Here is a 16,288-nt window from a genome sequence, read left to right as displayed (position 1 = left end):
ATATTTTCGATATGTCAATAATACATCATAGTATATGGCTATCATATCATATATCTAGTAATGTTGGTCGAATAGCTCACTATTCGATGCGGTCGAATGTCAAAGTCGAACACCATTAAAGTCAATCGGAGGAAAAATTTGGGTTTTTTTCAGCACTGTGTAGAGCTTCTACAGCCTCCAAACAGATGTAAAAAGATACATTGTAAAAGGATACATAAAAAGATACATTATAAAAGGATACATAAAAAGATACATTATAAAAAGATAATTGCCCTCTTATTGCCTGCGGTTACAGCTAATTGAAGGCACCTGCTTTCAATTAAGTGTGACCACAAGTTCCCACGGTCCAGGAATCCCACAATGACCTTATGATTCATAATGTCATTGTCGGATAAGCTGTAAAAAATAAAAAAAGAACAAGTTTAAAATAAAAAAACACATACGAAAAAAATAATTTAAGAGAAAAAAATGTTTTTTTTTTTCCTCCCGAATTTTTGCTGTCGAATCCCGTGTTTTTCGGGTCGGGTCCACCCGAATTCGAACAGCCATATTCAGGTCGAATATAGGGACAACCCGAATTCAAACATCAAGACTAATATCTAGTTTGAAATTGATGTAACACTCCAAAGAACCCAATAAAATAATGTCATGAATAATAATTTAGAAATCCAGACTCTGACAGACTTGTTGCACAAAACAACCTGGTTTCCTGTGTTGTTGAAGAGGGAGGTGTAGGAAGTAGCAATTACCACGGCTATATCAGAATATAAATTGTGCCAGAAAACCCCTTAAAGATGTGAATTAATGATATTAGTATGTGCAAAATTTCAAAATGTCATCTTTTCATGTGGTATTTTTAACATTTATTTTTTTTTAATGTAAGTTGTTCTTGCTGCTAAAATTGATAGGCTCTTAGTGTTACTTATTTCCTTCCTGTAAACAATAGCTTCTCGAATGATTAGGATGTTGTTTTGGTTTGTGGTGTGGCAGATGAGAAAATCCTACTGCATGTCAAGTTCAATAATCTTCAGTTTTGCAGCACTGTCTTCTCTACATAACCTAAATCTACCTTGCTATTTGAAATGATGTGAATACTTAATATCTTTCCTAGAACACAGTGTAAGGGTTTCACATAATAATTATATTTGCTTAGTGCAGCAAAAAGAAAGAAATGAAGCAAACATTAAATATTCTGTAAGTTGGTAACAACTTTTTTCTTTTTTTTTAAATCATTGAGATTTTTTTACTAGGAGTTTAGGCTAGTCACATAGTGAATTAAAACCATTACATTTTACCTAACCTATTGATTCTAAGTTTCTATTCCTGTGTGCATTTTCTCCCATAAACGAAATGCTATGTTCTTTTCTTACAGAAGGGACTTACAGAAAAATGTTTGAATAAATCATTAAGCTGTGTCTAAAATAGTGCAACAGAATGCATTCTAATTTAAACTACTCATACATACAAATGGGAAAATACGTGGTGGAATCTGTTTAGTGGTTATCAGTCACTTAGCTTTGTTTGCTATAGAGAAATAGTTAGATAGTATACAATAAAAATCAACAAATATACAAGAAAAAAGAGAACCTGTTAACTCACAAATTCCTTGTTTTGTACGGTTCTGATTATATTTATTAGATTAACACATGGTATAGTACATTATTTAGCATAGCACTAATAATTTGAACATATCATAGGCTGATTCCTATTAACATTATTGAGTACTAATGGCTATATAATTTTCTTCCTTTTATATTATTTCTTCTTTTAATTGTTTAGCTGTTTGCTGAAGTGAAAAATATGGATAATTGCCAGTTGTTTGAGCAGGGGATTCGTACACCTAACAAGCAGGAAACACACACTTTGGAAGCTGTGAAACTGGTGGAGTTTCAGCTGAAGCAAACACTTTCAAAACTTATAATGCATCTTTTTGGAGAAGGTATGTACACTTCAACAAATACCAATTCAGTGGTACCTTTGATATAAGTCCTTAATCAGTTCCAGATCCTTGGACTTATACCAAACAAACTTTTCCCATAGGAAATAAAAGGGTATATTATTAATCCGTTCCCATGAAAAAAATCCTATTGTTATTGGCATATTATACATTGATAGGGCTGTATGAAATAATTTAAACACTGATTAATACTAAAATACATACATACAAATACAATTAGATGAAAAAAAAAATTAACCTCACTTTACCTTTCTGAGAATAGTTGAGTGCCTACTAGGATGCTGCTGAGAAGGGAGGAGGAGGAGATGTTATGTATATCACAGAGAGTTATAGCGCGGGTTGTTCACTGAATGGTAGCAACTGGTATACTGACACTCGTGGGCAGTCGTGGCTTTGTCTCGAGAGAGGTAAATAAGGGTAGCACGTGGTGTTATGAATATTTTTGACCCATACAAGTTCTAGCAAAAAGGTTGTATACCAAGTACAATTTTTTGTATCCAAACAGGACTTATACCAAGTTGGACTTATTCCAAAGCAGATTTATACTACCAATGTAGTACCACTGTATTTATAAACAGTGAAGGGTGTTAGATAATCCAAAAAAGGAATGAATGTTCTTTGAGTATATACTCTAGGTCCATAATTATGTTTGCAGAATAGCAAAGGTGTATGCAAGTTAATGCATTGTGCAGACAACATCAAAATAAATACGTTTTTCCCAAATTCTGAGGGTTACAGTCTCAAAGTACCTTTTTTACATTTTAATCCTTTCCCTGTCTGGCCAATATGTTTATGTATGTAGGCACCTTAGCTGTCTATATTTGTTAAAGTTGACCTAAAATATTATTGAAAAAAAGAGCACAAATGCATGTGGTAATGCAATTAGTACCCTTAACATGTTATTCTGATAAGAAGCTGCAAAGCATTTCTGCACATGTAAAAGGGCTTGAGCACCTTACCTTTTGTAAAGCATGGCTTTCAGCCTCATTTTACCTCATCAGATCTAACCTACTCATTCCTGATCACGGGAATACACTAATTGCTTCTTTATTCATAACAGACTGTTAAACTTGCACTCCAGCACACAGGTCATTCCTAGGTGTCCATGTTACCAATCAATTCTGCTATATAGTACACAAAGTTTAAACAAAGTTTATTTGGTGCTAAATGGAGTTCTCCCATTCCCATGTCAAGTAGTTGGCAGGTGTAAACAAATCAACAATTCAAAGGCCGCACACACTCGTAAGAGCAGCAGAAAGTCTGCTCTTCCTTGCAAGCACACAGCATGCCTTTAGTTAGTATGAAAAGGACTAAAATACAATACGTTACTAACAGGAAAGTGCACCAGATTGCACAGAAAAAAATCACTTATAAGTTAAGAGCTTAATAGACAGCACTTTATAAGCTGAAGTTGACTAGAAAATACCATTAGATTTCATTATCCAAAAGACCCCTTGCCAGTCCAATTGTATGCATTAATTATAATGCCTCCCATCATGAAGATACATTGCCCTTAAATGTATAAATAGGTAGGAGCACCCTGTGTACCCATCCTTTTTGATGTTCAATGTCTGGACAGTTTATAGTTTATCCACATTTCATCCTTCTGTTGGAACCAATATTCATCTGCACTGACAGCACAGTGGCTCAGTGGTTAGCACTCTGGCCTCTACAGCGCTGGGTCCCAGATTCAAATCTCGGCCTAGACACTATCTGCATGGAGTTTGCAGGTTCCCCCCTGTGTTTGCGTGGGTTTCCTCCAGGTACTCCTCCAGGTTAAGTTAATTGGCTTCCTTCTAAAATTGGCTATTGACTATATTAGCATTGGACCATATAAAGACATATGACTGAGGTACTGTCTGAGGAACGGTGCTGTTCATGCTGTTTACCGTTCATGCATCGTGTAGTCCTTTGTCGTTGGAAAGGATCGTGAAAGATCCTTTCCAACGACAAAAATTGCACGTGTGTACGCAGCTGAAGAATTACCGGCCTAAAATAATAAACAACAAATTTCCACACAAAACAATGTAGCGCTTTTGACCTAAAAATACGGAGATAATTAGACTGCCAGGGAGGTTAATAAATCAGGCCCATTAAATCAAAGAGTGGTACTGATATCACTCCATCACTGTATTCAGGAAGAGTTTTGAAACATTAAATATAAACACTATAAAGAAACATGATTCAGAAATACAATATACCATTATTGTCTTTTTGTATCCTTCACGGATTTATTATTAAAAGGATCAGAGAGGTGACCTTTGAACTGCATATGATAGCTTTTAAAGCAACCTTATATGCTATATATAACTTTTTCAGTATAATCTAAATGCAATATATGCAGTGTTCTCCCCAGCCTCATTTAACGGGGCGCACCACCCTGTTATTGGGTGGTTACTGAAAAGTTGGACCACAATACAGGGGCTGCCACCCGTCTACAGCTCCTTCCCACCCTGCTTAAAAGAAAACGGGCATGTAAGCAGTAAGGAAACTTTATATTTCTTCTCTAAAACTGATTGATGTGTTTATCATTTTCAACAACTTTTTTTTTAGTAGTAAACTTCAAGTATGCATTTATTTTTCTCTTTTTTTAGCCATAGTGCATTCACTTCTGGTATAGAGTTGATGCAGATAAGAAACTGTGTATATTTGGTTATTTCTGTGCTTTTAAAATATTTTGTAGATGCATTGTGACAATTTAGACAACTGTGTTTTTTATTAAGAATGACTTAGTTATCTTGATACAAAAGTGTGCTGGATAATAAATGCCTACAGTGCAGGTAGAGTCTGTGAATACAGCATATTCTGTCATGTGCATCTCTATAAACAAGAATACTCTTAGTGGTTACCAGTCATTCCCATTTACTGAGAATGACAGAACTTCCAGCTATCTTCATGATCTATCCTTATTTTCCTTCCTGCCTGGTAGAAGCAAAAACCTGACACATGATTGATTTGCTTTCACAGTCTGTCTGAATTTCATAAAATGTTTTTCCGATTAGAGTAGACGGCATTTTTTTTTAAGGTATCAAGAATTATCAGGTAGAATAAAAGTGATTAAACATTTTTTGTTGTTGATTTCTTCGATATCCAATATTGGAGGAATGTTATATAATGTATTTTATATTTCTCCTCAGGACTGGAGATTAGATGGGTGGACTGTTACTTCCCATTTACACACCCATCTTTTGAGATGGAGATCAAGTTTCAGGGACAATGGATGGAAGTTCTAGGATGTGGCATCATGGAACAGAAGCTGGTGAATTCAGGTAAGAAAAAGTATACACATTTGTAGTTAATAATAACAATAATAATATTCACTTAAAGCTCAATTCTGGACCAACAGGTACACAGCTTAAATATAATAAATTCTAGTGCCAGGTTGATGAATGAGCTGTAAAATGTGGCTTACAACCTATGCTGCTGGTGAAATCAGTAGCTGCGTACTGTCCGTGCACTGCTATTATCAGATGGTGCAAATTGAGAAACCAACAGTTAATACAGAAATCTCAGCCTACCTTTTGTAACCTGTTTAAATACCAACACTGGTTAGTGCTGCAAATCTCTCTTAATACTTTTGTGAAATAATTAGTATTTATAGCTTGTTCTGTTAGCCAAATAACTGTCCTGCTGCTTTGAATAGGAAAGTGCCATAGTGCAATACTAAATGTGTCCAGCTCCCTGACTTCTTTCAGTACAGAAATGTCCTGATAATTACAAGTAATACTTGAAATCAGGAACATCTCTTGCATATAATGGGCCCTTTATAGTCGGACCTAATATTACAAAAGCTTCTGTTGAAGCCTAGGTCTCTGGATTGTAGATGGCTACCAGCTTTGTTGGAAGATGGTACAAGAAGTACACTTTCTTTCTCTTTTTAAAAAAGAAGAATAAAGGCACATTGCAAGGCAAAGGAGTCATAATGAGAGCAATAGCCTGCAGGTCAGAAGATTACAAATGTTAGTTATCAGACTTTTTCAGTTATATATTTTTTTATATATTAGATGTTAAATACATATAATTATAATTTAAAATAATTTATAACTCAATTTATTGATGTTGGTTACATCATCCTGATGGTCACCTTTTATTAAACTTCAGCTACACCTCAACTAAAATGATGCTGTATACAGCAGATATTCTTGTGCATTGCCAGATTCTTAAATAAAAAGCTTGTTTAGTGATGCTTTTCAAGATTGGTATTTGTGTTACATCTGTCAGAAATAATTTACCAGAGAGAATAAAAGTCGGAAAGTGGTGCAAAATCCATTTAAAAGTTAGGTTTTAAAAAGAGATCTGTGAATCTTTTAAAATTTTCTGAATTTGAACATGAAGAACATACTTGTAATAATGTTTATATTAGTGTACAAATGCTTAAAATGTCATACTGGCAGCCTAATTTACTACTGTCACAGAATTGATCTGGTGAGTGTATGAAAAAAAAAATAGCATGGAATTGATTTAGTATACCAGTAAAAAAATGTACTGGTACATGTTTTTTGCTTTGTTTTTTTTTTCCAGGTGTGGGTTCTACTTGCAACTTAATGGGGTTTTATCAAAGGGTACTTCACAGAATCAATGAAAAAATTAGTTAATTACTCCTCTAGGGGTATTTTGTTGTCAAATGTTGAATAGAATTATCAACAGCATTGTGGTGATATTTAACAACATTTTTTTTTGTTATCAACACATTATTATTTATTTTTGGTTGTTTTTATAATGTTTCCAAGCCTCTATTTATTTCCACTTTTCAACATATAGCACATTTATCATTTATCATGGTTAGCCTAGCCTGCCCTTTTACCTGGCTGTTTAGCGAAAACCAGACACTTCCATCATCTGGCTCTCTTTTTAGTTTAGCTCATACCCTCCGGTTGCACCTAGATAGAGAGTAAGGGAACCATGTGCAAGTGGAGTGTCTGAACTAAACCAGCACAGGAGCCCACCCCTCTCAGTGAGGGATTCTTATGTGTGCTGGCCGCTTATTGAAACTGTGCATGTCGCAAGATCCAGCCCCTGGTCCGTTGCAATTAGTGAAAACTTGACGAATAGTGCCTGGACCCAATCGAAAGCTCTTTTGACCCAGGCCTCTTACAGAAGCCCTTGATGGTGGCTCTGTCTGCAACACCAAGATTACCTTGCATCTGGACAGTGGTAGATTTTTACAATAATTTGTACTCTGTGTATGAGCTTGGACCGTCACTATGCTAGGACATTAGTAATTGTTTCATGTCAGATTTTACTTCAAAAATCAAGGCATGCATATGATGCAACAGAAAAAGTATATACTTAGGAATGTGGTGGCATATCTGTTTATTATTATGACAGGTAGGCCTAAAATAGTGTTTATACTAGGTATATTTTTCACTGTGAAGAGTTCATAAATCCAATCACGAAGGTCTGTTTTCATCAGATAACTACTTTGGCTTATGTATTACCAGGTGGTATCAATAGATATACTGACTTGTATTATACTGACTTGTATATTAATTTGTTTTCTATACTATTGAGTGCTATTTTACTTAAACTTTATTAGTTGATAGAAATATAAAGGATACAAATTGTCAATCAAAATTTGGATCAGTCTAATATATTTACCTTGTTCCTGCCTTCCCAGCAGTTTTGTGTGGTTTAATATTTGTCCATGCTAGATGTCAGCATATGCCTTTATGTGTGTTTGTCTATGAAAGGTACTGATTGATATCAAACTTGGACATATAAGCTTTGTAGTTCTAACATTGCCTGTGGATCATGTCATGATTTGCATTAAATGCTGGGACAGCTAATCATCCAGGTGTTTCGTAGGCACAGATTTATTCTTCAAAATATGCAAATATTTAAATTAAATATAAGTTGTGGGTTTGAAATTAACTTTAAAATTTATGGAGTATACATATGCATGTGCACATATCTTTTTCTTCTAAACAGAATAAACTGTTGAACAGATGGTGATAGGAAATTATTTGTATCTTTATACCATACCTATAAAATGCACTTCATGCCACAGTATTTTATGTTGTGGCCATATTAGCTTGCGAGTTTGGTTTATATTCACTCATCAGTCAATAACATTGATCTAATATATTATGCCCTTTGTGCCCTATGTGGGTGCCAGGAACCATCCGTTTCCATTTGCCTTGACTTGTGGTTTTCACCTGCTTTCACATCACACAATGGTTGGTATCGTCTTCTTTCAACCAAGGGGCAAAAAGAGTGAATGCAACCAAAACACGATGCAAGTATTACCCAATACTAAAAATAAATTCTAACTAAGGCAGTGGCACATCTCTTAAATCAAAAAGATGTTTCCTTGTTCATGATTGCACTTTGGTATTTGAGTTGTGATATATTTCTTTTTATTATTAACTGCTATTTGTTTAGCGCCAACATATTACGCAGCGATTTACAAAATCCATTGTCATGTCATTGTAACTGCCCCACAATCTAATATCCGCACCACAGTCATATGTCATTAACACAGCTTTAGTCTTCAATTTTCAGGGGAAGCCAATAACCCTAAATGTTTTGGGTATACTTGAGTTTGCCTTCTGAATATTACGAACCTGTTTTCTAACTTCCCCAGCTGGTGCATTCAGTTTGTTTGCCACCAGCCTTAATTTTGCCTGTGCAATGACTGCACCCAAACGTATTTTCCCTGAACATCGCTTCATAGACTATACCTATGCATATTGACTATTGCTGTTAACAATGTGGGAAAGGTTAAGGCAGTGATTGTGGTGGATCACCACGGGGTGAAATCTATACCTCTTTGCAATTCAAGACAACAAATTTATCATTGTTAGCATGAACAGTCTATGGTATAGACATGACAGTTAAGTTTTTTGTTCTGTGTAGCTTTTTTATCCAATAAATACTTTTTCCTCTGCTCTAAAGTACCTGCAACTGGCATTGTTAAACTCTCATAGATTATGAATTAGCATTATTACACTTCAAAATTTAGCCTTTGGGAGGTGGTTCAAACATCTGTAAAACTCAGAACTATGTTTAACCTCTGTACATCACTATTTTATACTTAAAATGTTCCTTTTCACAGGGTTCTCATATTTTTGTCTGCACCATCATTTCATAGGGATGCTTCTAGTTATGCTAATTCTTTTGAGTACTATAACTTTGTTTTTACTTCTTTATATGGGATGTATGTAGGATATACCCCAGCTTTGCTATTTTAATGCTTGCTAATGGTTTTAGGAGAATAAGTGGTCTTCATAAACCTTTATCCCATAGAAATGTACTAACATAGCCTGTTACGACCTTTGTTTATTCCCGTATTTTCTCTTTTTCTTGCATACTAAATTTTAAGATTCAGGTTGTTTTATGTTTTTATGTTATATACCACATTAGATCTTAATTATATAGCTCTGGGCAGTCTATGCCTAGAAGGAGCATCCTCACAACATAGGTACCGTCTTCAGAGAATTACAGAAAAATCACAAAGCCAGTAAGGTATCGATTAAAATAAAATGCTGAATGTACAGCTTCTCCTGGACAAAGTAAAAATAAATTGACTCAATTGTCTTAGAATAATTCATTTTGCAAAGGACATGGTAAAACAACGAGAAAGGTATGAATCTGTAACAAAATTTGTGAATTTCCTTCCTGTGTGTATAGAGCACCCAAAGGGTGTTTTTTGTACTACCAAAAGTGATGTTACAATTTAACATAGAACTATAGCCTTCCAGTTAAAAAAAAAAAATTCTATAGCACTTAATTGTAAGAGCATCTGCACTTATCATTGTCTCATAGTCCTCTCTTAAAGTCTGATGAGATCAGCATATGTATAGTGTGCCTACTTGTGAGTTGACAAGATGTTGCAGGGGACATTTCTGTGACTTTTAGTATTGTTACTGCTGATTTTCAAGACTGTAGCTTGATGATCAGCAGCTAGCCACGTCTAGTTCTACACACTGCTTTCTGGATTGACATCACTGCCTCTGCTGCTGTAACTCACATACTTTTTCTGCAGTGTCTGGGAGGGGGAGCTTGTGAGGGACAAAAAGAAAGAAGGATTTGGCTGACTAAACAGTAAAAGTTTTTTTAAAGGCTCTTCCATTACATTGTAATTGCATATAACACATACTCACACTGCCACACAAGAGACTTATACTTTAAAGTATTTATTGTAAAACTTGGATTAGCCCATTTAGGTACAGTGTAGTTTAAAAGCTTATGAAAATATATCTAAAGTCAAAACACTGTTTTTAAATTTAGATATATAGAGATAATTTAGATTAGAACCTTGTCATGTTTTTGTTGCATTCTGCATCCCTGTAGGGGAGATTAACTGACAACTACTATCACATGGGCTTAAAAAAATAAGTACATTTTACCATTTTGAAGTGTCAATGGAAAAGCAACAGAGGGAAAAGCCTCTGTTAAGGCACCAGTATTTGTTAGAAGGAAAAGTGGTATAGTCCCAGTGTTTTTGGCCACTTCAGTTTACTGCTAGCTCAAAAGAATCCTGGCTTTCAAGACTTTAGGCATGTTGTTGCTGTGTTTCAGATGTAGATAGGAAGAGGTTAATGAGGAGGTCCACATTGTAAACAAGGTAAATGAATAAATTAAACCTGTCAAAGTTATGCAAGTATTTATTTAAGGGTATTCTTTCCCATGCATCCCCGCTAACGGCAATACATAATTAATAGTCTTTGATGTGATGTCTCATTTTTTATGAACTTTTCAGACACAATTAGGTTATAGGAAGACATGTTTATGTAAGACAGCGTTGCAGTAATTTCCACTTACAGAATTCTATATAATTTTCAAATGCTGAAATTGTTGATTACCAAAAGATCATTTCTTGCAATATTGTTTTTTTTTCTTCGTGCTCTGTTTTTTTTTTAGTAATTTACCTTCATTAGAGAGTGGCATTATCAGCCATGCTTCGCGTGACAGCAAGATTACTTGTAAGGCATATACTGTCGCATTTATTGGCATTTTCATATATCATAAGACTTGCTCTTTTTTTTCCCTACAGCTGAGATTTGAGAGCTGACATAGGTCCAAGGACAGGCAATCCTTTGAGAACCCTTTGCATTGTTTTAAAATTGGTTTTCAATGTAAATGTGAAAAGGTTCCTAGTTTTTCAGTCTACTTGTCCAGGCTGCTCTTACACTCAGAACACCTTTGTTACACACACGTACCAGTAACCAGTAGCCAGTAACCCAAATGTCTGCCCTGAAGCAGCTACTCTTTCAGCTAAAATACATTTAAATGAGGACACAGCAGCTGTTTTCTCCAGGGATAGAAAAGGTGGAAGAGAAGATCTCAAGTGCTTCATTGTTAGCAAATGTCGAGTTACTATATGCCAGTGTGTTAGATTCTTGTGAGTACTAAATCCTGTCATTGTACCTCAATACAATCTATAACATGATGAGAAGCTAGAGGAGTCAGAGGTGGACCCTGATCCAATGCAATATACATTTTTGGACATATTTATAATTACATGCATCTTCCTAAAGCTGTGTGCTGTCTAATGCACTTCATATTAAGAGAGAAATAGAAAGTGAGTATAAAATATGAAAGCTGATTTCTAAGCATATTTAGAGGTATTTATGGTTCCTAGATTGCAATAACCATGAGTTAAACCAGTTTACCTTTTGCAAGTGATCAAGCCTCTTTTTGGGCCCTAGCCTCTCCTCTGGCGAGAACCCCCTCCTAGTTGATTACGCTGTGCTTACATGTTAATCTGGTAACTTGTATTAAATACTTTATTGTGGGCAAACTGCAGCCCCATTTAGATATCATAAGTACCATTGGTAAAAGGTTCTTCTTTGTCTTTGTGATTTGTATGCTGATCTGTGTTTTTTCTTGTTTACAACCCAAGGGTATATCCTTAATCCCATTGTTCATTTTTCTGCTATTTGCCTTATTGTGGAATATAACTGGTTTTCGAGTTTTCTGTCAAACCACAGACGACAAACTTTACTTTCAGTTTGATATTTTGGGCCTGATTTATTAAAGCTCTCCAAGGCTGTCGAGGATACACTTTCATCAGTGAAACGGGGTGATCCAGCAAACCTGAAATGGAACTGGTCCAGGATTGAAAACATTTGCTGGCAAATAGCAAATGACTTTGAAGAAATAAAGTCTTGGATAGCTTTAATAAATGGGGCCCTTTGATTTGGTTATCTGTTTGCACATCATCTGTCACAATTTGAGAAATCAAGAAAGCTTCAAATTGCCAGTAAAAGCCATACCTCCTGAATTTCAGTGAGGCATTTGCATCCTTGTAATGTGAACACAAACTATTTTTTATGCCCCATACCGACATATGGGGTACAACATATGGGGGCCTGGTAGGATAGGTCAGACCTATTGGAAGATAGTTGAGTTTGTTATTGGGTCTATATGGCATGTGAATAAGGGGTTGAGCACCCATCAATTATACAGAGAATTTTATTATACATGAGACTTCATGGTTTGGTTGTCGGGTGAGCTGTCTCCCTGATATTTGGGACCCGTGTAAACATTTACATCTATAGCATGCTCTGAACTTGGTGTAGGAGAACAGGAAATTCTCTAGACCACCTGATGAAAGGGACATTGTTTCCGTGAAACGCGTAGAGACACTGTTCTTATGGAGGTTCTATGTTTACTGTTGTGTTCTTCTAGAGATTCTATGTTTACTGTTGTGTTAACCAAGTATAAGCATGAGTGTTTTCAATGTTTTTAGTTGTTTTTAATATGAACAATGAAAACTACAATATTTTGAACATTTTAAAACTTTGTCAATAAGAACTTTGTGGAATGCATGTCTGGGTGCCTTAAAAGTCCCATTTGTGGTCTTTTTTGTTTTGCTTTGTTTAAAGTTTGGGTCATGTGACAGAATACTGTACTAATAGGAGCAGCTGTATTTGTAAAATCCCAGAACATATTTTAAAGAGATTGAATTTTGCAGACGCAAAGTACCTGACCATACAGTTACAGCATCCAATCTAGTAAAAGTGAAATCCAGGTGTCCTGAACCGATGGATACCTATCATCTGTTCTGTGTGCACTGCTGCCAAGCACAATGCAGATCAGTTACCTTATGGTTGTTTTAAGCCCCTTATTGAAACTTTATTAATAATGCACAATTTAACTAAGTAAACGTGTTTTTGGCCTGTTTCTTTAAATTCACAAAGTTTGTCAACTCCTTTATCTTCACAGATGAAATTTACACAATGTGTAGTATGCAGAAGTGACATATTCACAGTTTAGCAGTGTTCTGCACATAATTATGTTTTTTTTTAATAGCATATAATAAAGCCATCAAATCACTAACACTTGCAATGCAGTTTTCATGTAAAGAAATGTTTACACATCATTGTGTTGGAAAGTTTTTTCTTATTTGAGGAAACCTTTTTTTGTATTTTTAAAACTGTCTAAACATAACAAGAACAGAACATTTGTTACCACCCAATACAAAGTATTTAATGAGCAATCCTATCATTAGTTGCAAAATCAATTTTTTAACAGAATATCATAAAACAGAAAAAGAGATATGTTGCTGTGTTGATATTTCACACTTTGTACTTTTTATAGCACATTCAATTAGCACTAAGCTTTTAATTTTTTGCATATGGCTGTCATTCCATACCTCTTGTTTGTGTAAATGTGAGAGCAGGGCTGTTGGTTATAACTTTTTACTATCACAAGGGGGCTGATAAGCCCTTTTGTGAATGCACAGTGTAAGTGATAGGTTCTAATTTTTTAAATGTATTTTATCCAACCTTATTTTTTATTATCAAAATCAAGCCACAATGTGAAAGCGTAGTTCATGTGATAGTCTTCTTTAAAGTGCGATAAAAGGGTTTTTAGACCCCATATATATCACTTGCACCCCATCAAAACAAATAATTGGAAATTCATTTAACCACCTGGGTGTTACACTGATGTCTAGATTTCTGTATAAAAAGCGGTACACTGTTTTTCATGAAATTTTTTACAGAAATATGTCCGAACAGGGTTCTAGTAGATATCATGAATATAAAAAATGTTTGAAACACACAATCATGTAAAAAAAAAAAAAAAATACTTTTAATAAAATTAAATAAAAGACACAAAAATCAGCTTAAACAAGAATACATAAAAAAATGAAAAATACTGAAAATGCGATAATTCGGTATACTGTATAGTAATATATTTTTCTAAAACACCTCCCTAGTGTCCGTCACATACCTATAGACAAAACCACATAAATATATTTTCTATTATTTTGTATTGGATTGGATACAGGACTTTGTATTCAATCCAATACAAAATGAAAACAAAATTCAAACTTTCATTTTATTTTGGATTGAATACAAACTCCTGTATCCAATCCAATACAAAATGAGAGTTTGAATTTACCAATTACATACTTTGTATTTATTTTGAATTATTTTGTCTTGGATTGGATACAGGAGTTTGTATTCAATCCAATACAAAATGTGTTTGAATGAGTTTGAATTTGAATTTCCCGCACACGCGTCGACGTCATCGCCGAGGGACACGCTATGGACGGAGAAGAAGAAGCCGGCCGGCTTCTTCTTCTCCGCCGGCCGGCTTCTTCTTCTCGGAGAAGGCACCCAACGCTGGAGATCGACGCTGGAGGACGACGCTGGAACACGATGCTGAATGATCGCAGCGGGACCAGGTAAGTGATTGATAAACCCGAACTTTTCTTACTGTATTTTCATACAGTGAGAAAAGTTCGGGTTTATCGATAATTGTAACTTTTTTTAACCCGAACCAAAGTCGGGTTTAGCGCTAGGGTGGTTAAACACCTTCTCCATTGCACACCAAGCTACGTAATTGGTAATCACCTGTACTGAATTGTAATCAATTTGATTAGTTCAGCATTAAAACAGCTGTTCTGAACTGAAAGCCAACATTCAACTATGGGTCCCAAGGCACTGTCTAAAGATGTCAGTGTGTGGACTGGAGATTGATACCTACACATTTCAAAGGCTTTATCAATCCCTGAAGCACAGTTATGCCCATAATTGGGACATGGAATAGTTTGGTACTACTATGACCCTTACTGAATCAGGCAATGCTTCCAAACTAGATGTAAGCATGAGCAGGGCCTTTGGTAACATCCAAGCAGAGATAGAAATTTATAGCAAAGAGTGTGCATGTGACAACAATATCACAAATGTGGATTGTATGAGTTGGTTGAAAGAAAAAAAAAAGCCACTCCTAGGAAAGACCACATTGGGTCTTGATTGGCTTTCCCAAAATACAGCTGATCAAATGATTTTATGATGCTGGAAATGATGAGACTGAAATCAAACTAAATGGCCAATGCTGCTCATCAAAGAACACAATGTCCACAGTAAAGCATGGAGGCATCCTCCATGGCAAAATAGGCAAAATACTGTCAAATTCTTTAGGTAAACTTGCTGCCAAAAAGTTGGCAATGTTAACCTTCTAAATTTCTAGATTACACAGAAATTATAGTCCCATTATAGTCTATTTAGCTTTAGTAAACCAGGCCTAATCTGTCTCCAAAAAAACAAAAAAACACTTTGCCAGAAAAGAACTAAAGAGAAAAATAGTTTTATACAAAAGAAAAGGTGTGTGCCTATCATTATAAAAGTACCCACTCAGTACTATTCAGGTATAGAATACAATTCAGAAATAGAGGAATTTCTCAATAAAAGTATTTGGACTACACTAAATTAAAAATCTCATTTCTTCCCAGTAGAAAATAGGACAGTGTCATAGACAGCTGTCGCAGTTCTAATAGAATATTTCTAAAAACTGATCAAGGACACCCAATGTATAACCACAGACAATTATATAATGAGCTACAGGCTCTAATAATTCTACAAAAAAATCCAGTGTTAATTATCAGGGATGAAGAAAAAAAGCTGTATTAAAAGTACACAGATAGGATGCTAGGTGGCAGAACCTGTTTTTAGAAACAACCATTTAAATACATACTAAAAGGAATATGATGTCCTATTTTACTGACAACATAATTACTAAAATAGAGAAATGCTTCAGAAAAATCATTCTCTCAACTTCAAAAATCCCAAAAAGACACCTTTTTTTGCCTCATAACAGAGATCGATTCCCTTGCCAAAAAACTTTTTGATTTCATAGACTTTAACATAAACCAATCTGTCTGTCTAAGTAAATGAACCTATTATTAATAGTAGATAGTATTTATTAAGCGCCAAAATATTATGCAGCACTATACATTAAATAGGAGTTGCAAATGACAGACAGATACAAACAATGAAACAGGAGGAGAAGACCCTGCCCCGAAGAGCTTTACAACCTATCATTTGGACTCCCCAAATTATTTGGCCAACTGATCACGCTGTTAAAAAAAAAAAAAAA

The 16,288-nt window shown here is 35.1% G+C and overlaps 1 protein-coding gene across 1 annotated transcript in view; it reads left to right on the top strand.

Moving 5' to 3' along the window:
• The window catches only part of FARS2 (phenylalanyl-tRNA synthetase 2, mitochondrial), a 199,748-nt gene that overhangs the window by 68,050 nt on the left and 115,410 nt on the right, over positions 1-16,288 (top strand). The window contains exons 4-5 of the mRNA XM_072411759.1: positions 1,780-1,939; positions 5,095-5,226. Coding sequence (XP_072267860.1) covers positions 1,780-1,939; positions 5,095-5,226 — 292 coding nt within the window. The remainder of the gene's footprint in view (positions 1-1,779; positions 1,940-5,094; positions 5,227-16,288) is intronic.

The sequence above is a fragment of the Pyxicephalus adspersus genome, chromosome 5, assembly GCF_032062135.1.
Source record: "Pyxicephalus adspersus chromosome 5, UCB_Pads_2.0, whole genome shotgun sequence".
NCBI lineage: Eukaryota > Metazoa > Chordata > Amphibia > Anura > Pyxicephalidae > Pyxicephalus > Pyxicephalus adspersus.
This window is presented reverse-complemented; position numbering and strand designations above follow the sequence as displayed.